Source organism: Phalangium opilio, unplaced genomic scaffold (assembly GCF_054372755.1).
Source record: "Phalangium opilio isolate 3A_F unplaced genomic scaffold, DU_Popi_V2 ptg000369l_1, whole genome shotgun sequence".
NCBI lineage: Eukaryota > Metazoa > Arthropoda > Arachnida > Opiliones > Phalangiidae > Phalangium > Phalangium opilio.
The window spans coordinates 1,224,609-1,248,219 of record NW_028324232.1 but is presented as its reverse complement, the minus strand read 5'-3'; the positions used below and the strand labels follow the sequence as shown (position 1 = coordinate 1,248,219).

General features: G+C 35.6%; 4 protein-coding genes across 5 annotated transcripts; 2 read left to right on the top strand and 2 right to left on the bottom strand.

Annotated features, from left to right (window-relative positions):
* Window positions 1–122: 122 nt before the first annotated feature.
* Window positions 123–2,647, top strand: LOC149597257 (uncharacterized). Its single transcript, XM_089861098.1, has 4 exons — window positions 123–1,149; window positions 1,819–1,846; window positions 1,920–1,946; window positions 2,061–2,647. Exons 1-4 carry the CDS (start codon window positions 949–951, stop codon window positions 2,414–2,416), a joined length of 612 nt encoding a protein of 203 aa, XP_089717224.1. The 5' UTR covers window positions 123–948; the 3' UTR covers window positions 2,417–2,647.
* LOC149597256 (tubulin delta chain-like) lies at window positions 1,737–7,343 on the bottom strand. 2 transcript variants are annotated; one of them, XM_089861095.1, is made up of 6 exons: window positions 7,036–7,343; window positions 6,717–6,786; window positions 6,353–6,649; window positions 5,327–5,570; window positions 4,769–4,927; window positions 1,737–2,362 (listed from the first exon to the last, which is right to left on the bottom strand). In XM_089861095.1, the coding sequence occupies exons 1-6, from the start codon at window positions 7,227–7,229 to the stop codon at window positions 2,355–2,357; spliced, it is 972 nt and encodes a 323-aa protein (XP_089717221.1). In that variant the 5' UTR covers window positions 7,230–7,343; the 3' UTR covers window positions 1,737–2,354. The 2 variants fall into 2 exon arrangements, with proteins under 2 accessions (XP_089717221.1, XP_089717220.1); XM_089861094.1 differs by lacking the exon at window positions 1,737–2,362 and adding an exon at window positions 3,337–3,957 and having other exon boundaries at window positions 7,036–7,342.
* A 27-nt stretch (window positions 7,344–7,370) lies between these two features.
* LOC149597255 (uncharacterized) lies at window positions 7,371–8,321 on the top strand. The gene is made up of 3 exons (XM_089861097.1): window positions 7,371–7,508; window positions 7,586–7,879; window positions 7,961–8,321. The coding sequence occupies exons 1-3, from the start codon at window positions 7,434–7,436 to the stop codon at window positions 8,279–8,281; spliced, it is 690 nt and encodes a 229-aa protein (XP_089717223.1). The 5' UTR covers window positions 7,371–7,433; the 3' UTR covers window positions 8,282–8,321.
* Window positions 8,322–8,996: 675 nt separating this feature from the next.
* On the bottom strand, window positions 8,997–23,308 carry LOC149597254 (protein hobbit-like). Its single transcript, XM_089861158.1, has 39 exons — window positions 23,091–23,308; window positions 22,678–22,798; window positions 22,557–22,606; window positions 22,342–22,486; window positions 22,142–22,272; window positions 22,012–22,072; window positions 21,856–21,942; window positions 21,738–21,783; window positions 21,539–21,657; window positions 21,409–21,467; window positions 20,852–21,011; window positions 20,606–20,787; window positions 20,360–20,511; window positions 20,239–20,287; window positions 19,463–19,731; window positions 19,151–19,359; window positions 18,995–19,081; window positions 18,654–18,895; window positions 18,402–18,513; window positions 18,230–18,321; window positions 17,984–18,158; window positions 17,858–17,917; window positions 17,675–17,768; window positions 17,254–17,464; window positions 16,879–17,150; window positions 16,302–16,568; window positions 16,130–16,226; window positions 15,444–15,687; window positions 15,076–15,323; window positions 14,569–14,761; window positions 14,171–14,500; window positions 14,023–14,101; window positions 13,772–13,938; window positions 13,378–13,677; window positions 11,854–12,458; window positions 10,830–11,131; window positions 10,350–10,690; window positions 9,280–9,387; window positions 8,997–9,210 (listed from the first exon to the last, which is right to left on the bottom strand). The coding sequence occupies exons 1-39, from the start codon at window positions 23,165–23,167 to the stop codon at window positions 9,151–9,153; spliced, it is 6,603 nt and encodes a 2,200-aa protein (XP_089717284.1). The 5' UTR covers window positions 23,168–23,308; the 3' UTR covers window positions 8,997–9,150.
* Window positions 23,309–23,611: the final 303 nt, after the last annotated feature.

The following is a 23,611-nucleotide window of genomic DNA, read 5'->3' as shown; positions in this document are numbered from 1 at the left end:
CAATAAAAATGGTAGTAGTAGTTTCCAGCTTCGTTAAAGACTGTTTTTGAAGAATAGGATCTCCTATTTTTATTCCTCCATGGGAGCGCTCCGAGAGGACCCAAAGGAAAACGCTATAAACTATCTGAATTAAAAAAAAATTTAATAAATAAATAAATAAAAATTTAATTTCCATGATTCATTATGAAATATATACTACGATGTCAATGAATAAACAGTATTTAATGAAAATGTGTTTGGAGTCCTTGAATTTTAATGTAAAATTTAATTTAAAGGCCGATTTCCAACGAAAAGGGTTCTTACGAACTGAAAACCGAGCATCGAGACTAACAATGGAGCGACCGTGCCGATTTTCGAACTCCCGCTGGGGCAAAAGATGGAAGGGTTCTAGCTAACTGAAAGCCGTGTAATGCGGTTCTAGCGAACTGAAGATACACAATAGAGAATTTCCTTCAGGGGAAAGCAAAAATTCGAGACGAAATAAATTTAAAAGGATTTCTATTGTCCATCTTCAGTTCGCTAGAACCGTTCCAACTTTTGCCCCAGCGGGGATTCAAAAATCGGCACGGTCGCTCCATTGTTAGTCTCGATGCTCGGTTTTCAGTTCGTAAGAACCCTTTTCGTTGGAAGTCGGCCTTTAAATTAAATAGAACAGGGTTGCCACGGAATTTTCAGCCTATTTTAAACCTATTTCTATTAAACCAAATTTTTTATTTAGATTTTTTTTCATCGTAGACCGTCTTTATTTTTTAGACATTTTCGCGGTCCCGATTGGCCTACTGCGCACGCCCTCCTACACCTTATCCCGATAAAAAATCGCGCCATAGTTGATCAATTTAATTTATAAATGGCAAACCCGTTTAACGTAATGCGAGTTCACTTCTTGAATCGTAACGCTGCCTCTCAATCTTTTACTCCTGTCGGCGTTGGACTCAATTTTACCCGAACATGGCCCTTTTGGTGGACCTCATCGCGATTTTGGTGGACCTCATCGCGCTTTTGGTGGACTTCATCGCGCTTTTGGTGGACCCCGTCGCCACGCTTTTGGTGGACCTCATCGCGCTTTTGGTGGACCACGTCGCCGCGTTTTTGGTGGACCTCATCGCGCTTTTGGTGGACCTCAGAGAGTCATCAGCTGAAACTGGTATTGTACGTAGGGTTTTACCATGCAAGCATTTTAAGTTATACATTGGTCTTAACGACATCCGCTAAATATGTAAGGCATGTCCATGAGATGCCGCTAGAATTGCCATTTATATCAGGTTATTCGTGTTTTAACGGTTACGGGTTGAGTTAATTCTTGTCTATGGAGTAATGGCACCTCACTGCCTTTGGCTACGTTATGTTCTATGAGAAATTAACATGTAGTGCCACTACTCTATTAGTTGAGTCGGGCTAGTGATATGTCCGCAATGCGCGTCTTAGTCCTCGGTTGTTGCCGCCTAGCTAGGATTGTCTCCTCGGTTGTGTTCTATATATTAACTTTGTCGCTAAGCGGGGTAGTGACGAGGATCGGTTGCAGCGTGTTAGGCCGTTCTTTTAAGGGATGTGTCCCGATTTTTTTCATATAATTTAGAGTTGTTTTCAAGTATATAAGGGGTTATTATGGAAATCGGGTATTTCTGCTAATCTCCAAGCATTGGAAGGACTAAGTTCCAGCCAATGCGCTTGAAAGGAATAATATTCGGGTAGAAATTTAGAGAAATGCTCGAGTCGCGAAGAAAATGCAAACTAGATTCGGCTTTGAATGATATATATTTGTCGTTTTTTCCACTTACATCCTTCTAAGTGTTCATTTTACTTTCCCTTTAATTTCAGAAAAAAAAAATGGCAACCAACCAAAACGGTAAGTAAAATTCGCTTTCTTGTTACACGATTCGTTTACAATTCAAAACCTTTTTTTTTATTTCGAAAAACAGAGGATCTCGAAAAGCCTTTGGATCTTGGTAAGAACTTAAACTAATCTAACCTAACTTTTTAACGTTAACTAAACGCTGGGATTTAATCGAAATTTCTAATAATTGTTCTTATTATTATTTATAATGAACTTGGTGATGAAGCTACGAATAATTATAATCCGGATAAAATTGAACAAGAATTACGTAGTATTAAATTTGCCAATGTTTTCAATTATTTATTGACGCGAGGCAATGGAGAATCACTCAAACAATTGAAGAAGTATAACGAAGAAAAACTTAAACAGCAAAATGACGTGGGACAAATGCAGTTAGTCAAAAATACGAGAGGTCAGCGATCTTCCGTTGAACAGGATGACGCATTGGATCCGTTATCGATGGAATTTGACCAATTTGAACGTCGCATTCAAATTCTCAAGCCCAAGGTTCAAGATAAAATCACATTACTAGAAAGTGAATTGGCAAAGTCAATTGGCAAAATTAAGAGTATTTTAAAGTAATTCATGGAGATGAAGACGGAAGTTTTTATTTAATTTTAAACTAATCTCTCTCTAATAGCCATTATGATCAAAGGCATTATTCTTATGTACAGATGTTATAAATAAGGATTATCATTAATGTAATTTATATATCTCTTTCACCCTGTATACACTTTTAAGCCTTTTTGTTTTACTCATTTTCTTTAAAAAACTTAATATCATAATTAAATAAAGTATTCTGTGTCAAATCAATCGCTCATATTGTTAAACAAAGGCTTAAATGCCCATTTTAGATTCGTACTTAAGGTAACGTAACGTAGCGTTAATACAATAGAGCTATTTCAATTGTGATCGTGTCAGTGCCACAGATTTTTCATTTCAAAATTCCCCTGATTTTTCCAGATTTTCCCTGACATACTAAAACCAATTTTCAAACTTACACTAACAGAAAAGTAAGAATGCGGCCTTTAAAAGTTCCTTATTTATCATCAGCTTTGTACTTACAATTATGCTAATTCTATCACCGTTTTTGAAACTACTATTTAGTAGTTATTAAAACTTTATCGGGAACAGTTAATGTAGGCCTATAGAACGATATCATTGAACTGGTGCGTCTAGTGGGCCGTGACTACACATTTTCAAGTCAGTATGCAACGGAAATTCCCCGACTTTTACGACAATTTTCAAATTCCCTAGCTGACTTTTCCAGGTACTGTGACAACCCTGTAGAAATTTCCCAAACCTTTAAAATTTAAATCAAATCCCCCATTTTAATTCCGTGATTTTATTGCCAATTTAAAATTAATTAATAAAATAATAATAATTTTCAAACCTTACTGAAGCAATGTTCCTTGACGTTTCAAGGAAAACCTATAGGAATTCCGTGAAAACCTGGATCCCCCCCCCCCCGTAAAATCACTTTGTTTAAAAAAAATCTCGTATTTATTTAAATATTAAAAATTCCAAACTTTATTATTATTATTAAAAAAAATATTAAAATTATAAATAGGTTCGTATAAATACTCATATAATTACCATGAATTCATTGCGACAATATTCATGATAAAAATATGCCTTAAATATTTTGATGGTTTTAGTGATTATGAAAGAAATAAAATTAAAATTAAAATTAAAAAAAGCTCAATTACTAAAATAGTATTTCATCAAAAACAAACAAAAAACTCATTTAATTACTCAATTAGTTAATTAATTAGAGACATTTGTATATTTGGCTACAATATTCTCGACCTTCTCAAAACAACTTATAAAACTTTGGTCCTCTAAACCGTGTTTGGCATAATGGTGTAAATAAGCCCTCGAATGGTACATGGTCCAAGCCTTGTCAACAACACCGTCCAGCTGTGGTATAAAACTTTGGCTATTTGTGGCCAAAGTGGATGACCGGTTCAAACGGAATAATGGTAAAGGATGGTACAATGTATTTAAACGATGTTCTTCGGGCATCCAACTGGCGTATCGCAGTGATTTAAGTAAAGACACGTCAACGTTCTTCGACTCGGAACCACGAAGTACCAGTAAATTTGCCAAATGAATGTTGTGTTCTATTTTCAGATATTTTTACCATTTTTTTTTTTTACTAATTAGGAAGTGTTTCAAGTTACCGTAACTTGTTTGTTTATTTGAGCCTCGATTTAAAAATTAATGGTACCATTTGAAAGTCGATATTCGATAGAGTAATAGCACCGAGTTTCATTAATTTTAGGCCTCAAATAAGGAAGATATCTCCAAATGAATAATACTAAAAATAAAAATCTGTTTCATCTGAATATAATGTAACTATTAAATCCTAAAACTGACCATAACTTTTTAATTTGACCCTCGATTTAAAAATTAATGGTACCGTTTGAAAGCCGATATTCGATAGAGTAATCGCACAGAGTTTCATAAATAATAGGCCTCAAATAAGGAAGATATCTCCAAATGAATTATAAAAGAAAAATCCGGGGACCTTACATACATAAAAAAAAAAAAAACTGGGCATAACTTTATAAACTGAACCTCAAAAAAAAAAAAAATTAAAGATAGGCCCTACTATTAAAGCTTAAATTCCGTAGATTAATCCCACCAAATTTCACATCCCCCCCCCCAAAATGCCAAACAAAATAAAAAGTAACGTTGAAAACACAAAGAGACAGATAAAGAATAAGGGTTTTCCATAAAGTACGAGCTGACCTTATTTGGAAGTAAGTATACACTTTTAAATATAACAAGGTCTAACTTGGGTGGTTTACTATCTTTATCATCTTAGCGTGAGCAAATAGGGGGGCGTAAAAGTAAAAAAGTAAGAAAGAAAGAAACTCGTTTTAAAGACGAAGAAGGAGGTGATGGTGTTGGTGTTGTTGGTTTTCTTACCTTTGGCAGTTTGTTGAGCGAGGCTTCTATGAAGTGATTTTATGAGAGACGGCCAACTGTAGGAACTAAAGGGGGCAGAACGGTCCGTCTCTTGAGGCACCGATAAAAGACGAACTAATTTAAAACTCGGATGGGAACCCAATTTGCACAGAATATCAGCTGACATGAAAATATACAATAAATAAAAAAAAACCCTTTGAATTTAACTCTTAAAATTTGAATTGCACACGTCACACAACACTCGTCCCCACACTAAATATAAGCATACGTTTATAAGTGATACGTGTTCCGTAAGTTTATAAGTGATACGTGTTCCATAAGTTTATAAGTGATACGTGTTCCATAAGTTTATAAGTGATACGTGTTCCATAAGTTTATAAGTGATACGTGTTCCATAAGTTTATAAGTGATACGTGTTCCATAAGTTTATAAGTGATACGTGTTCCATAAGTTTATAAGTGATACGTGTTCCATAAGTTTATAAGTGATACGTGTTCCATAAGTTTATAAGTGATACGTGTTCCATAAGTTTATAAGTGATACGTGAAGTTGACTTACCGAAATTGGCCTCCCGTTTTTCTTGGTAACTACTGAGATACAAGCTAGCCATTTGTCGGGCACCTATGACGTTCAAATTTTTGAGATCAACGTCCTTCATGGCCAAGGATTGGGAACAGCAACGATGTAATTGATCATTCTCTAACAAACAAATTGAATCCGACACGTCTTGCAAATGACCCAGGGTCAAGAGCGTATTGTAATTTTGAACAGTCACTTCGCCATTACTGAAAGGCCATACAACCTAAGAACAAACGGGGGGCGGGAAGAAATATGGGGGAAATAAAGCAGGTGCAAATAAAAATAATTATCTACCGCCATAAATAATTTAAACATATTAAACTGTAAATGCATTCTTTGGGAAAATATTTATAAATTTGCAATAATTTTCTATGGTTTTAAAGGGCCAGTGACACTATAGAACATTCAACATTCCTCTATCTCTTAGTTCAGTGTCATCCCCCTTTTGAACGGGCGCGTGCAGTATCCCCTCTCACGAGAACGCGCCTAGAGGGAGGTAACACAGTCTACACCCTCTCTCTAACGACACTAGACGACCTACGATGGTGGCCCGCCCCTTTACGTAGGTTTCTTTGCAAGGATTTAATAGAATGGTTACTCTATTGGGTGTAGAATGTTTTTAATTTTCAGTGTATTTATTTTTATGACCTCTGTGAACTCTGACCCCAGACTATTTAAATTAGTACCGACGGGCGCGCAATTAGGGCCATCTTATTATACCCCCCCCCCCCCCAAAAAAAAGGCTTTCTTTATAAACGACAAAATTTGGAACCATTACAGTAGCCCTTTGAAAGTTAAAGTTGAAATAAAAATCTACCCACACAAACTTTAACTAATTTGCATAAATATAAATATCTAAGTTAATTACAAAAAATGTAAATGTATTTCAAAAAAAAACAAAAAAAATTTACATTTACATTACCAAATTAAAAAGAATTCTCAAAAAACCCACACACCTGCATGCTAATTAATGTATTTTTAACGAACGGAACAATTAAAACTTACTTGATTAATTAGGGGAGTTTGCGGATAATTTTCTCTGAGTGCCTCTGATATAAACGTCCCTAATCCACTCCCCGTTCCTCCGGCGCAAGACATGACAACCAAGAAACCACCCAAATATTCGCATTGTTCAACTTCTTTTTGTATTAAATTAAGAATATCTTCTTTCGAGGGGCTACCATGCCCGTAATAACCATACGCCCAATTATTCCCAGCCCCTTGTTTCTTAAAAAACGCGTTTTGTGGCGCGTACTTCCATTTTCCAGTTTGTTGAGAAGAGTATTGTATTTGTTTAATGACCTAAAATAACCCTCGAGAATGAATTAAAACCGAATTAGGCCTCAAAAAACTGTTTAATAAATCTTACTTTCGGTTCAGTATCGACTAATATTGCTCTAGGAATGTGAGTTTTTTCGTTTTCAGAGTATTTAAAAAACCTATTTCGAATAAAAACGTGGGTATTTTTGATGTAAACATACTTTGACAGACCAAGGCTTAGCAAAATCAAATTTATATTTTAGTTTTGGCGCAATGTGATAAGGCGTTCAGGGAAATTCAACAGATAAACCGGTTTTTCAAAAAAGTTGCGTATGGCTTATTTTTAAAGTTTTAATATAATTTTGACAGTTAGGCTTAATGACTACGCGACTTTAATTAAATATTAATTATTAAAACTGTACGCTTACCGATCACCAAGCTCTTGACGGTAAGCAACATTTCCCACGATATTAGCGGCAGCGGATGTCAAAGCGCCGTGCCCATTTTTGTCCCGATGGCTATTCTCGGGAGCTACATTTTGTATTTGTCCGCTGATTTCGTTGAAAAAATCGAATCCTAATTGATTCCCACACTGCCCTACTTGCACCACTATGATAGTCATCCATTAAACTTAAATTAAACGCTTTAAAATAATGTTAATTAAACCATTAAAGCTCGCGGCCGCCTGATTGTCAACCTTCCGCCGTGGATAACACGCGGGAAATGAATAAAAAAAAATAATTTTGGTTTCGGAGAATCTGGCAGCACTGCCAAGCAGGAACTAGAACGAGGCTTAGCGGTGAAAATAAACATGGCGGATTAGGTTATGGTTACGATAACCCTTATAAACATGATTTCAACGCGTAAAATCTTAACTCCTTTAATTAAGAGGGTTATTTTGGTAATTTATTTAAGTTTTACGATTAAATTTGACTTGAAATTGTGTATTATATTAGAGATAACGTTTTTTAATTCCAGATTGAATCCTCAAAAGCAAGTTTATCGGTAAGTTGTACTTGCCTGACTAAATCTCGGAGAATCAAGAAACATCTTCCAGATGAACTTCCCATAGAAGTTTTAAATAAACGACACGCGGGAATCGGTTCATTTCAAGCGATAATTGATAAAGGATTTAATCAAGGAACCAAGGCCTATAACCCTCCTAATGATGTATCAGGGATTATAATTAAAATTTGTCAAGAAATACCCAATCTAAAGTCCGTAAAGAATGTTAATGATTTATCATTGAACGATCCCTTGATAAAATATAAGGTATGTGGCGTGTTTTAGTGCTTTTAACCCCATTATCTGGTGGTATTAACCCCATTATATTGCCCAAATTACAACCTATAGGTTCTAACCAAATGTATCAAAGAGTTTGATCATGATATCCCGAACTCTATTCTACACTGCATTACAAATGGCAAAGAATTAGCTAACTATTACTCTACACCAATTCAGGGTTTGGTCAGTTATGATCAAATGGTGAGGGATCAAGATAAACTGCCCAAGAATTTACATGTTATCCCTAATCCTGTAAGATTTGACCCTGAAACTGATACCTTCTTTGGAGGAATTAATGCCTTCCCTAATAACCCATGTGTTGTTGCCAGTTTAAGGCATAAAAAGAAATATAAGGGTCATAGTGAAACGTATAAATGGCCTGATGTTTAAATTGTATTATTAAAGTTAAATAAAATTGATTTAGTAGGTATTTTTGTGGTTTTCATACTATTTAGTAGGTTTCTTACTAAACAGTAGGTGTTTATGGTGGTTTTCATACTATTTAATAGGTTTCTTACTAAACAGTAGGTGTTTATGGCGGTTTTCATACTATTTTTAGTGACTTACTGCTTTATTTGGTAGATTTTCTGGACGTTTTCATATTATTTAGTAGATTTTCTAGAGGTTTTCATACTTTTTAGTAGATTTTCTAGAGGTTTTCATACTTTTTAGTAGATTTTCTAGAGGTTTTCATACTATTTAGTAGATTTTCTAGAGGTTTTCATACTATTTAGTAGATTTTCTAGAGGTTTTCATACTATTTAGTAGATTTTCTAGAGGTTTTCATACTATTTAGTAGATTTTCTAGAGGTTTTCATACTATTTAGTAGATTTTCTAGAGGTTTTCATACTATTTAGAATATTTTCTAGAGGTTATCATACTATTTAGTTGATTTTCTAGAGGTTTTCATACTATTTAGAATATTTTCTAGAGGTTTTCATACTATTTAGAATATTTTCTAGAGGTTTTCATACTATTTAGTAGATTTCCTACTAAACAGTAGGTATTTACGGTAGGTTTCATACTATCTTTAGTAACTTACTGCTATATTTAGTAGGTTTTCTGGAGGTTTTCATACTATTCAGTATGAAGTAGTAATTACGATTAGAGTATAAATAAATTTATTTTAAAGATACAAAAGAGGAGTCTTATTTATATTATATAGTAATAATTAATACGTATTATTTTTAAATTAATCTAGATTAATATTAGGGGAAAAATAGATTAATATAGTCTAGCAGCGCAGAGATTATAGTTTTTAATCTCTTTTGTACACTTTACTGAAAATTCCTTTTTTGGACGATTTTTCTGGCCCACCCTGATCATTTATAAATAATTGAAATCATAGAATTAATTGTTCATAAAATAATTAAAATTAAAAACGTACCAGTAATTTGGATCCCAGAAGTAACCTAGCTTTATCTTCTTCCTGAGGTTGACTGCTTTCTTCTGTCGCTGGCTGTCTGGATTTAATTTGTAGTTTCTGTTTGATTGCCTATCAAAACATTAAAAACAAATTCGCTAAGCCTACTTTGACCTATTTCCAGGAAATTCGCTAAACCTACTTTAACCTATTTCCAATAAAGTCGCTAAGCCTACTTTGACCTATTCCCAACAAAGCCGTTAAGCCTACTTTGACCTATTCCCAACAAAGCCGTTAAGCCTACTTTGACCTATTCCCAACAAAGCCGTTAAGCCTACTTTGACCTATTCCCAACAAAGCCGTTAAGCCTACTTTGACCTATTCCCAACAAAGCCGTTAAGCCTACTTTGACCTATTCCCAACAAAGTCGCTAAGCCTACTTTGACCTATTCCCAACAAAGTCGCTAAGCCTACTTTGACCTATTCCCAACAAAGCCGTTAAGCCTACTTTGACCTATTCCCAACAGTCTATAAGCCTACTTTGACCTATTCCCAACAAAGCCGTTAAGCCTACTTTGACCTATTCCCAACAAAGCCGTTAAGCCTACTTTGACCTATTCCCAACAAAGCCGTTAAGCCTACTTTGACCTATTCCCAACAAAGTCGCTAAGCCTACTTTGACCTATTCCCAATAAAGTCGTTAAGCCTACTTTGACCTATTCCCAATAAAATCGTTAAGCCTACTTTGACCTATTCCCAATAGATCTCGTTAAGCCTACTTTGACCTATTCCCAATAAAGTCGTTAAGCCTACTTTGACCTATTCCCAATAAAGTCGCTAAGCCTACTTTGACCTATACCAAATAAATTCGTTAAGCCTACTTTGACCTATTCCGAATAAAGTCGCTAAGCCTACTTTGACCTATTCCCAACAGTCTATAAGCCTACTTTGACCTATTTCCGAGAAATTCGTTAAGCCTACTTTGACCTATTCCAAATAAAGTGGTTAAGCCTACATTAACCTATTCCCAGTAAAGTAGTTAAGCCTACTTTAAACCTATTACCACTGAAGTCGTTAAGCCTACTTTGACGTACCTGTTGAAGTAAAACCTTCTGAGAGTCATTCTTCATTTCCATTAAGAGATCCAACCACGTCCATGTCCTGTTATGGTACTCCAAGGTGTGCAAGTTCAAGGCGATATCATTCAAGTCCTCAATGTTCTTCTCCTTGCCTCCTTTGTAACTGACCCTTAGAGGAACTTCGGGGATTTTGATGTATAAGAACGTTTGATTCTTTTCAGCCCTTTCTTTCATCTTCGAGATATCATCCTGGTTCTGATAGGCCAGCGTCGCGGATCGCTGTTGACTCGAACTCGATTTCTTACTGAACTTTGATGTCCTACCTTGTTGCTCGTCATACTGGTGTTCGCTGTTGTCTAAAAGAAAGTAAAGATCAAGACGATAAAGCCCCCCAAAAGAACTAAAAGTACTATGAATGACCTTGACGATATTTTCAAGGGCATGATGACCTTATGAGAAAAACTCCAAATATAAAGTAATTAAACGTGGACTTACCCGCGTATCGACCAGGAAAGAAGAACCTCATCATATGCGTAAAGAAATTATGTGTTAAACCAATTGTAATTGGGATAACATTGACCTCGAAGTGTTCTTTAACGGATATTCCTCCAACTGGAGGTCTTTCCCGACAGTAAATTCTTAAAGCGCGTTGTCTGTCCAAGGGAATGTTGGGTTGAAGTTCAGTCGGTTTCAAAACGTCCTTATAAACTTGATTGGGTAATAGATTGGTAGCCGTGACGCAACCAAGTTCTAATAAGTGTTCCACCGAATCGTCACTCTTGGTGTTTTTGGAATAACTATGGTACAAAACATATCCTGGTTGTCTAGAGTCACTGCGTCAAGTTGGGGGTAGCTAGTACAGTGCTTTCTATGATTTTTCGAGGTTTTCGTAAAGGTCAACGTATTTGGACCTTCTTAAAATTCCCTGACTTCCGCCAACCATCTCCCTGACCATCATGACCTATTTTATGTTCCTTGACCTATTTTTATGTTCCTTGACCTATTTTTATGTTCCTTGACCTATTTTTATGTTCCTTGACCTATTTTTATGTTCCTTGACCTATTTTTATGTTCCTTGACCTATTTTTATGTTCCTTGACCTATTTTTATGTTCCTTGACCTATTTTTATGTTCCTTGACCTATTTTTATGTTCCTTGACCTATTTTTATGTTCCTTGACCTATTTTTATGTTCCTTGACCTATTTTTATGTTCCTTGACCTATTTTTATGTTCCTTGACCTATTTTTATGTTCCTTGACCTATTTTTATGTTCCTTGACCTATTTTTATGTTCCTTGACCTATTTTTATGTTCCTTGACCTATTTTTATGTTCCTTGACCTATTTTTATGTTCCTTGACCTATTTTTATGTTCCTTGACCTATTTTTATGTTCCTTGACCTATTTTTATGTTCCTTGACCTTTTAGGCCCTGTTTTAAATTCCCTAATCTGTGGCTACCATTTATCTGACCTAAATTTGACCTATTTTAAGTTCCCCAAGTAAAGTTAATTTACTCACAGAAAATTGGACATGACGAAATCGGCCAATCCAAGTTGTCCATCGGCGTCGGTCAACCTCCATTGAGCGTATTTGAAACAAACCTCACTACGTCTGGCCAAGGTAACCTTCTGGTTATGAACGGACGCGCGTTGTCTCGTCTTAAAAGCGCTTAATTGAGTCTCGTGGTAACAATTGATCATCATGTTCAATTCCTCGCTGGCGTTCATCATCTGTTCCTTGCATGCCTCAACCTTCAACTCCAAATTCCTCATCTGTTCCAATAGTTCCTGATCCTCGGGGTCTTCGCCCAAGGCCTTGTGGACCAAGTAGGTTTCCTTCTCTAGTCGGCGTAAGTTGAGGACCATGTCCCGTACCTGATTTTGGAACTCCAGGATCGGTCCTTTTTGGTCCTCCATCGTGCTGAGTTGAAGTTTGAATCGCATACCTTGTAACTTCTCAAAAGCTTCTTTTTTGCGAGGTTCGACGTAAAGCAGGACATTGTTTAAGATGTCCAAGATCATGGCGTATTGTAATGAATTCGTACAAATTGAAAGGTCATGATGGGTTAAAGTGAAGGTGTCAACGGCAGTTTGTTGTTCCCACGGGTCGTTATTGTCTTCGGGCTGTTGTCCGAAAAAGGTTTTGATCAACCCGCGTCGTAAGATAACAATGATCAATACGGTTCCCCACGATTATAAACAAACACCCGATCAACCGCTACTATAAACACCCGATCAATCGCTACTATAAACACCCGATCAATCGCTACTATAAACACCCGATCAACCGCTACTATAAACACCCGATCAATCGCTACTATAAACACCCGATCAATCGCTACTATAAACACCCGATCAATCGCTACTATAAACACCCGATCAATCGCTACTATAAACACCCGATCAATCGCTACTATAAACACCCGATCAATCGCTACTATAAACACCCGATCAATCGCTACTATAAACACCCGATCAATCGCTACTATAAACACCCGATCAATCGCTACTATAAACACCCGATCAACCGATACTAAAAACAAACACCCGATCAACCGATATTATAAACGAACACCCGATCAACCGATATTATAAACGAACACCCGATCAGCCGCTATTATAAACGAACACCCGATCAACTGATATTATAAACAAACACCCGATCAACCGATATTATAAACAAACACGCGATCAACCGATATTATAAACAAACACCCGATCAGCCGCTATTATAAACGAACACCCGAACAACTGATATTATAAACAAACACCCGATCAACCGATATTATAAACAAACACCCGATCAACCGATATTATAAACAAACACCCGATCAACCGCGATAATAAACACCCGATCAACAGCTACAATAAACACCCGATCAACAGCTACAATAAACACCCGATCAACAGCTACAATAAACACCCGATCAACCGCGATAATAAACACCCGATCAACAGCTACAATAAACACCCGATCAACCGCGATAATAAACACCCGATCAACCCGAAAAAGATTATAAACCCCAACTTCCCAAGTACTTACAGTTGGTGGAACTTCGAGGCAATCGAATGACTCAGGATTGACATTCTCTCCGTAACTAGCGTAGAAAAACTGACAACCACACCGTGATACGATCCTCTGTAACTGCAAAGGAGCGGAACCGGGGTCGGCAGTCCCTCCCACGGTACTACTGACCACTCCACCGACGCTCTGACCACTGCCCACCAAGTCTGGCAGGTCACTTATAATAACCGTTGGTTTCTCTTCAATATTTTCGACGGAAAGCCACATTACATTGTCAACGGATGTGCTTTGGGAACCCACATCGACTGTGGCGTAGTACTGATCAGTTTAAATGGTTAAAAATTAAATAACCAACCCCAATAAACACCGATGGAAGCTGTTAAACATGGACTAGTCAAAGATGGCCACAAACCTGAAGGCACTCGAAGGATCCCACCCATGTTGTTTTCGATACTAGCGACCTCTCTTTCCAAACTGGTTTATGAAGACGTTTAAGTATTTCCGTTCTGGACGCGCTAACTATAATATATCCGGATGTCTCAACCCCTTGTAACATGACCTGACTATTGACCAATTCGACTAGGCGAAAGTAAAACCATAAAAACCCCCATAAAAATTACGTAGTTGATGACGTAACCGCATAAATAATTTTACAGTACATACTTAACCAATTCTTTTGCATTACGTCATCAGTTTGACACGCGGCGACCCCCGCTAATTGTTCCCTGGCACTACCTTCGATCTATACGCGTACGCGAACGCCAAAATTAGTTTAATTAGAAACCCGTTGGCCAAATAAGCTTTAGCTTACATCTTCCGTATAAACGCAGGGATTTGCTTCAGCTTCGGATATAAGTTTCTGCAACATTGAAGCCACGTGACCCGATTGCAACCTGGTCATTGGACTAGCGGAATTGACCCCAGTTTGGGAAGAACTCGAATTAGCGGTTAGTGTCCTATTTCGTTGAATTTGGGAATCCATTTTGAGCTTTTTTAAAGCTTCCGTAGATAAATTTCTTTTGATTTGTTTAGCTTTGGTGTAACTTTCGAATAGACTGAAGACAACATCGCGGTTGTTTTTTGTCCAGGCCCCTTTCAGTCCATGAATAACTAGTCTATGAGTTGGTAAATCCTCAATATCCTAGCATTTTATTTTAATTTTAAAGATTCAATTTAAAATTCGATAAAATCGTTAGGACATTATCTTACAGGGTCTCTATTAGCTTCGGGTATGATGGCCTCACGTCCATAGGACACTCGCGTCATACTTAAAAAGTAACTACGATCAGTACCCGATTCCTCGGTTTTACTAGGTTGTATGGTCAACTCGCGATTGTTCAACCATATCTCGCTTTCGACCAAGTCGCAAGTTAAGTAAGCCGTATTCCATTCAGAACGGGGTCTAATTAAACAATTAGTTAAAACAGGAATACTTACAGCTACTAGGAATCATTGTGTCCCCATGTTAATTTCTATATATGAATTCGAGTTTTGTGGGCGGGGCTTGAGAACTTTCAAACTGATTCTAGCGATTTCATTGGTCGAATGGTAGCAACGTAAGGTCCTAATCGCGAGAAAGGTGTAACGCGAGGTAAAATTCGTCATACGTAATGATTAGCCTAGCTAGCTCCTCCCACAAAACCCGCATAGATACATTGAGTGAAAATGGATGGCTACGCAATGATTCCTAGTAGATGTACGCATTCCTGGACTTACCTGTGTTTGAGACCATCCAGGACAGGTTTAAGGGTCAAATTATGTTCTGACCCTAAGGAGAATCGCCCCCCTAATATTTCAAAGCCCCTTAATTTAGCGAAGGACATCCAATAACAAACCCTGAATTTATGTAAGTTGAAAGCCAATCGCATTATGCGGTAATGTCTGCCCAATTGAGGTTTACGCGGTTTGGTATTGTTAAATAAGACACCGCGTCGTGTTAAACGACTTATCCCAGATAATATCGTCTGAATTAATCAATTAAATTAATTATATTAAATTAAATACAGGGTGATACCCTACATATCCCTTAATTCCCTCGCTACCCATATCTAACTAAATTAAACGGAAAACCGCAACTGTCCTACCTTTAGGTTCTCAATCCATCTCAAGGTACTGCTATAAAGCAACATACTGGGGATATCAGCTAAAGTTTCTAAAGAAACGCATTTAGTTTCCATTGCCATGGAAACGTTTAAATTTTGGGAGCGAAATGCTCTGTACGAATCGTGAACTTGATTTATGGAATATTCAGGGACTTTGTCCGGAGCGCATGGCATGACGCTATGATGGTCATCCGGATTACCCAAACACAACCATTCCAATTTAAAACTAATTTAAATTTAAACCCAATTCCAATAAATAAACAAATAATTATAGTAAAATTAATTAAACCAGGAATAGATTTAATTTTAGAAGTAGGAATGGAGTCTAACGGTTTGTACTTACTTCAGTTTTCCGACTCATAGCCCCCCCCCCAGTATAGAGCCCCTCCCTCCAACCAACACGTAACGAAAAGTTTGAATTATCTTATTGGCTGCTCACTTAAACCCTACGTTTTGATGACGTTGCTGACGGGGACGGCCAAAAATTAAATACGTAATTTCTTTTTACCTCTGTCGCTATGACCCCCGGCCTCTTCTTTCATACCGCCCCTCCGTCCCGTTAAAAGGGGGTCCGGGACTTTTGACGCGCGCCCAGATATTACTCTGTTCTCCATTCCTACTTCTAAAATTAAATCTATCCCTGATTAAACTAAACCTTAATTCCTTACTTAAATTTAACATTAGGTACGTGCAATAATTTACAATCATCGTATTTAGACGCGGTATGAACATAAATGTCCAAGTCACCTTTCATGGTGATTTTAGCTTTGAATAATTTTAGGCGTTTTAAAAGTAATTACAATTATAGTAGGCCTAATTATCGCTTTAAGGGGTACTTACCGTTGGTCCAGTCGATAAGGACATTGGTCCACGTGAACTCCATCTGTTCCGTGGTATTAAAAGGGTCCAGGGACGCGTGTAACAACATGGTCAAGTGTTGAGCCGATAAGGTCAGTCTACCGTGATATAACAATCGCATTTTGTCCCACCACGGAAGTGCCGGACTAGGGTCAGCCGATGGACGACTGATTGATTCGAATGCTAAATTGACTTGAGCCAAAATCGGTTCCCAACAAGGACCATGCGCCGCGCAAAGGGATTCGATATCTGGAAAATATTTGAAATCCTTTTCAGATTCAAAATTTTCCAAATATTCCCCGAAATCTTTCCAAAAAATTCCCCCAACATTTTTCCAAAAATTCCCCCAACTTTTTTCCAAAAATTCCCAACTTTTTCCAAAAATTCCCCCAACTTTTTCCAAAAATTCCCCCAACTTTTTCCAAAAATTCCCCCGACTTTTTTTCCAAAAATTCCCCCGACTTTTCCAAATATTCCCCCAACTTTTCCAAATATTCCCCCAACTTTTCCAAATATTCCCGAACTTTACATGACCTTTAGGTACAAAAACCTGACTTACCCCAAGTGAGATCATGATAAAATTTGAGCGAGGTCATACTGCGTTCTATGACGTCATCCTCCCAGGGTTGTCCGATTTCGATGACCGATTCTCTTATGGACCTTTTGGAGGCTTCTTGTTCGGCACCAACTAAACGACCCCAAATATTAAATTCACGGATTTCCATAACTGCTTGTGGAAAATCCCTTAAGTTGCAGGAAATTCCTTCAATACTTCCACTTATTTTACGACACCATAAGGTGTTAAATTCCAAACCCTCCTCCGGGAATGGACTAGTTAAAAAATTGTTAAAAACAATTAAAATAAAAAAAAGATCCCATAATTTTTGACGGACTCAATCAGAAAAATTCAGTATAGTGCGAACGCGTCCCTTACCTTTCGTTGTCAATTTCTTTCATGACCTTTACCACTCTGTCTTTACCATGGTAAGAGGTATCCGCTACGGCGTATATTTCAACCTCTTCAAATTGGGCCGTATACAGGCTTCGCCTCATAGGGTCATTACCGTATAATTTTCGCGACCTCTGAATATAAATATCCGCGTTTTTCTTAGCCAGTGTGTTATACAATTCTTCGATTTTACCGGCTGTAATGACGTCACGACGGACATTTGAATATACCATTGGATAGAGCAGATTCTGGACTACCATTTAAGCCCGAGTTGGTCAAAATCGGTCAATAAATAAGAAAGTTATAAGCCAATTTCGACCACTTGAAGTCATTCTGACGTAACTTCGTTAATTACCGTTCCATTTTGACCAAATTTGGCTTAAATTGTAGCTCATTTAAATCTTACTTGGAAGTAACAAATGAGTTTGTCGTAATTGCTCTATTTTTTCATCCAACATCATTTTACGTTTTAAACTTTCATTAAATTCATCCTCTAATAACTTTTATTAAATATTTTAAAAAATAAAACTTTTTAATTAAAAAGTTCGTTCAAGAACTCAAAAATTAAATTTAAAATTAAAATTAAAACCTCGTAATTATCTCGTAGTTTAACTTCAAATGGATCGTCTCCGAGTTCCATAGTGAATAACTATAGAATTATTTACGTTTTAACTTAATACAATACCAGATTAAACTTAATTGCGATTAAAAGTACCTTAATTTTAATTGACAAATCGGGGGGTAAGGGACTATCGAGATCAAATGGTTTTTTCTGAATTTTATGAACTTTTTTTAACCATTTAAAAACGCTTAAAGTTTGTTCGCTAAAAGCTTCAGCAAAATTGTACTTGTATGGAAAAAATAGCTTAATTTCCTCGAAACTAATGGACCTTTAATTTTAATTAGAATTATTTTAATTGTTATATTAAACCACCATAATTAAACTTAAATTAAAACTAACCAAGCTTTGTTAGTTTTTCTTTCAAGCCCTTCAAAACTCTGTCTGTTAATAACGTGCGATTCGTCCTCGCGATTGGACGAAATATTAAAATTCTGTAGGAAATGCCACGCCCCCAAAATTAATAAAAGTTTAAAATTATTATTAAAATTAATTTTAATAATAATAATTTTACCATAAATGTGAAAACTTTCTTATTATCAAATTCTACGCATAAATATTCGGATTGAAATGAAATTCGACCCGGGTAAGCCTTTGCAGTAAATTCATTAGCAACAAAAGCGAATCTAAATTAATTATTTTAATTAAAATTAATTATTTTTAATTAAATTTAATTATTTTTAATTAAATTTAATTATTTTTAATTGAATTTAATTATTTTTAAATTAAATTTAATTAAAGTTAACTAAATTAATTTCGCATTAACCTATGTGTTGAAGAAACGACGTATCCCACATTAATTTTTCCTTGTAATCTAATATTAATTAAATAATAAACTGGACTAGGTTTAATTTTCGTATTAATTTCAACATCTTCGTAAAAATCTTTCGACTTTTTTTTAAACACGTTGGTTAATTGATTAATTTCTTGGGCCAAATTAACGGCGCACATATGAGCCCAATTGGTCCATTCCGTTTTTATTTCGTCCAATAATTGCACCGAAGTTTCCTATTGGATAATATAGTAATTAAGCCCCTCCCATATTAACGAAGATCGGCGCGATTATTCCTAGTAACTGTATGCATTCCTAAAACTTATGTCACTTACTTTGGTGCCAGTTTTATAAGTTAATCTAATTGTTTGAATATGAGCGAGAGCGTTTTTAACTTCGGAGCATTTAACACATGGGAAAACCTTTTTTGAAAACCATTTAAATTTAAATTTTAAATTAAATTGATGAATTAAATATTTAAATTTAATTACGGTAGTGTTGGCTTCCAAGGGGGCGATTTTAATTCCTTCTGAAAGCACAAATACTTTCTCGGCGGCCGTATCTAATGTTACCGAATCAATTCGCGCCATCAAACCAACACCTTTTTGACTTATCATAAATATATTTGCTCCTGTTAAACTAAATTGTAAACTACACATTTCTTTTAACGGAAATTTTCCCGATTTTGTTAATTTTTTATCTGAAAATTTTTAATAATTTTTACTTTTAATCTTATACTATATTTTTATATTAAAAATATTTCGGTATTTGAATAAATCATAGAAAGTTGTACGTTGACTTACCGGAAGTACTTGGTTTTAAGTTATCGGTAATTGTTTGCGAAAAATTATGTACTTGTAGCGCTAAAGCCACTAAATTGGGGCTGATTTCGATTTTAACTCCGTCTAACATACATTGACTTCGAAAATCGCTGGGAAAATCCCGAGCTTTAAGGAGCAACATTCCCAAACACAATGGAGTGTTCTTTTGATGGTGTCTTTTCATAACGGAAGTATTTACGTTTCGACCATCTCCCAATTTGCACCATCCCATTTCCAAAAGTAACTCCAAACTATTTACAAAACGCAATACCCGCCACTCGACTTTAGCAAAACTTGCAAAAAAATTCAAACTTGCACGCGCAAATGCAAATAGAGCTAAGAGAAAGGGAATTAAGGAGCAGCGGGAGGGAGCGATATTTCCTTCCCCCCTTCTCGTTTCTTAACTATATCAGCGCATGCGCTTCAGAGCTGACAATAATTTGTTATTAGAGGCTTTAGAGCATGTCTCGGGTTTGGAACTGAATGATCCAGTACTGAATCGAACAGAATACTACAAGGCTTTCAGTATCTGTTGTAGATAAAGATTGAATATTGCACACGTCACAACAAAGGACTGGCAACACTTGTCTGCTAAGGATTTGAAAGTATCGCGCGCGAATACGCTAGAGAATGAGAACGAGATGCGATTGGAGTAAGTCAGTCGTATTGAGACCCCGCCCCCATCTCTGCCCCTGGTTGTCCTAATTACTTTCCGTTACTCTATTTGCTTTTGATATAATATAATATAATACACTAACTTTAAATCTCCAAGTTCGCTTAATATTTTGGGTTTTGGTTGAGGCGTTCCTAAATTACAAAACCGTGAATATTTTTTTTGGCAAAACCAATTTGATAATTTGATTGGTTTAATTAGCGTACCGTTATTTTGCAAATCTACCGTTAATTGACTATGCATAAGTCCGGTACTGAATATATCACACCCTGGTAAGGACACACTGACAAACATATCGTTCATATCAGCCTGTCCTTGAATTTTGTAGCTTTTTAATATATTTGTTAGAATATTTTTTCTAAAATTTGAAATTAAAAAAAAAAAAAATTTGTATTTTTAGCGATTTAAATTAAATAAATAAAATTTATAAATATTTTTTTTTCTATTTTTACTGTTTTAAAGATTGCGATTCTATTGGCGGTGTTTCTTTAGCTAAGACCATTTTATTTTGACCAATAGCAGCGGGTCTACTTGACGAAGGCATGCATCTTTTCCAAGTACTGAATTCATTGTGATTGTACAACAAGTGCCACGAATTTAGTAATATATTAACGTCTAACGTGTGATGGTCAATCTGAAGTGGTCAAGATTATAGTTAGCTATCGAATAGCTAACCAACCCCCATCCTCTATAGCTACCTTAAATTTTATTGAAGATTTGACCAATGAGGCCAGTGGTAAGTGACCGCTAGATACAGTGACATTTGTCACGACTAAAGACGAGGTCAAGTCACCTTCCGGTATGGCCAGAGTTTGATTTGATTCAAGGTCAACAGTTTGCAAACTGACCGACAAGGTTCTGAATTCCCCCCAACCGAAATTTATTGTATTTACTTCATTTAATATACTTCTAATGAGGAATACATACAGCTACTAGGAATTATTGTGTCCCATGTTAATTTCTAAGCGGGTTTGTGGGCCGGGCTTGAGAACTTGCTACTATCAACTACGTCTTTCTAACTGCGATTTCATTGGTTACCCGGTAGCAAGGAGAGTTCCGAGGCGCGCGAGAGGTAAAACGCGAAGCGAGATAGATTATTAATTCGCAAGGTAAAATTCGTCATACATAATGGTTAGTCTAAGCTAGCTCTTCCCACGTGACAAAATCCACCTAAATACGTTGAGTGAAAATGGGTGTATCACAATGATTCCCAGTAGCTGTATGCATTCCTGTTCAAATTAACTAATTTAAGTACCTGTTAATGCTGGTTTGAACCCATTTTACATCGAATGACTCAATTTTAACTAAGATACTCTTTAAACGATCAAAATTAACATAATTAAAATTAAGCTAATTATAATTAAGCGATTTAATTATTAAATTACCTCTGGAATTTTAAGTAAAATATCTTCCAGATTAATAGGTTCTTTCTTTATAATTTCGGAATCATTTTTCAACTTAATTTTTTGATTAAATATAGTTTTAAGCGTATTTGGTTGAAAACCTAATTAAAGTTAATTAAACTAATTAGGGATTTTAATTTTATCTTAGTAAAAATTACGTTGATTTTGTATTTAAACTAACCCTGGTACATTATAACTTCGGGATTCGATATTTGTAAGGATATTTTCTGTGTAGCAATAAACGTAATTAACTTAATTATAATTACAATTAAGTTAATTAGGGGGGTTATATAGGTTACCTGAATAATTTTAGGTAAATTTTCATCGAAAAATAACGAGCAATGTAAGTTTATTCCAAACGAAAATAATATTGCTTGAGATTGCACCTAATATATTAAATTTAAAAATTGCAGTTGCAATAAAGTTATTGCGATTTCAAATACGTTTTTCCTTACTTTGGTTTCACTTTTGTATAGCTTGAAACAAGCTTTTGATAATATAGTACTAATTTCATTTCTTAAAAATATACTTAATTAATTTAATTATCATTAAACTAAATAATTAACTAAAAAAATAATCGCAAACCTGCAAGTTTCTAGATTATGACTTGCCAGTAAGATACTGAACTCTTGCAAAGAGGTTTGCAAAACGTGGGGCGATTTAGGTTCGCCCGTTGTTAATTTCAAATCAAAATTTGAAATTTGAATTGAAAGCGCCTTTTTTGCAAAAGTATTTTTAAATTAAACGCGATTATTTTAAAATTAATTCTTGTTATAAAACAATACCTTGGAAAGTCTTAAAACTAATGGAGGTAATTTAAAAGGTGTTTTAGGAGTTTTTGCAGTTGCAACTGCAATATTTGCATCTTTATTCGATGGGTGATAAATTATTTCCGATTTTATATCCGATAAACATAAGGTAACCCAAGATCTTAAGTTTAAAAATATTCATAAGCTTATAATTATTTTATTTTAATGATTTAAATATATTTAATATTAACCTGCATTTTGACGCCAAAAGGCAACTAGAGACCCATACCCCGCTTATTTCCTATTTAATCGCGGATTAATTAAACTTAATTACGATTAAAAAAATAAATAATTAAAAATATTTATAGCTACCACAAATCCATGGTTTGGGTCATTGATGGATATTTGTCTTAAACTGTACAAACCAACTTTAACTTTGAAGTTAATTCCACGGAACCGTTTTAAATACCATGAAAGGTACCAAAATCCAAGCCTATAATTAAAATTAATTTTAATTGAAACGCGTTAATTTTGAATTGTTTCGTTATCGCGAAGATAGATGGCGGTAGTGTCGCTACAAATGTCTTGCACCCCGCTAAAAAACTTTTTAACTAGTTTAATATTAAAATAACAGCAATTAAAATTAGTTTTTAAACTAATTTATAGTGTTATAAGCATTAAGTAAATTTTAAATAAATTTTCAGTCACATTTAAGCCAGTTTTAAGCCTAAATTATACATTTTATACGAATTAAGCCAAGGCTTAAGGTAAAAAAACTTATTTACCTGATAATAAACCAAGTGATTACAAAACAACTTAACCCTAACAAGGGTAGCGCGAAAAATATGCTATTTAAATACATCTCCCTATTAAATCCGCAATTAAAATTAACTAAATCACGTTAAATATAGTTAAAAACATTTCAAAACTATCGGGAGTAAAGTCAATAAACTCGACATAGGCCGCCGCCATTTTTATTTTTTCTAGAATATGGGGGTGGTGGAGATAACTAATCTATGAAAGTCCGGGACGCGTACGGCCAAATTTTAAGGCTTTACGTAAACTATTTTAAATTAAAATTTCTTCTTTATATTAGGCTTAAAACTAACTAATAATCTGTAAATAAATATAACATCTATCTTAAATACAGTTATTTCTAGAGAAGATTTAGGGTTGGATATTATAATCGCGGTTTTGATAGCAGACGACAGAGAGGGGGAAAACATTGGACTGGCAGTCCGGCTTGCCCAAACTCGCTCGTATTTAGGGGGTGGTGGTGAGGAGGTGTAAGACGGGGAGGGAGCAT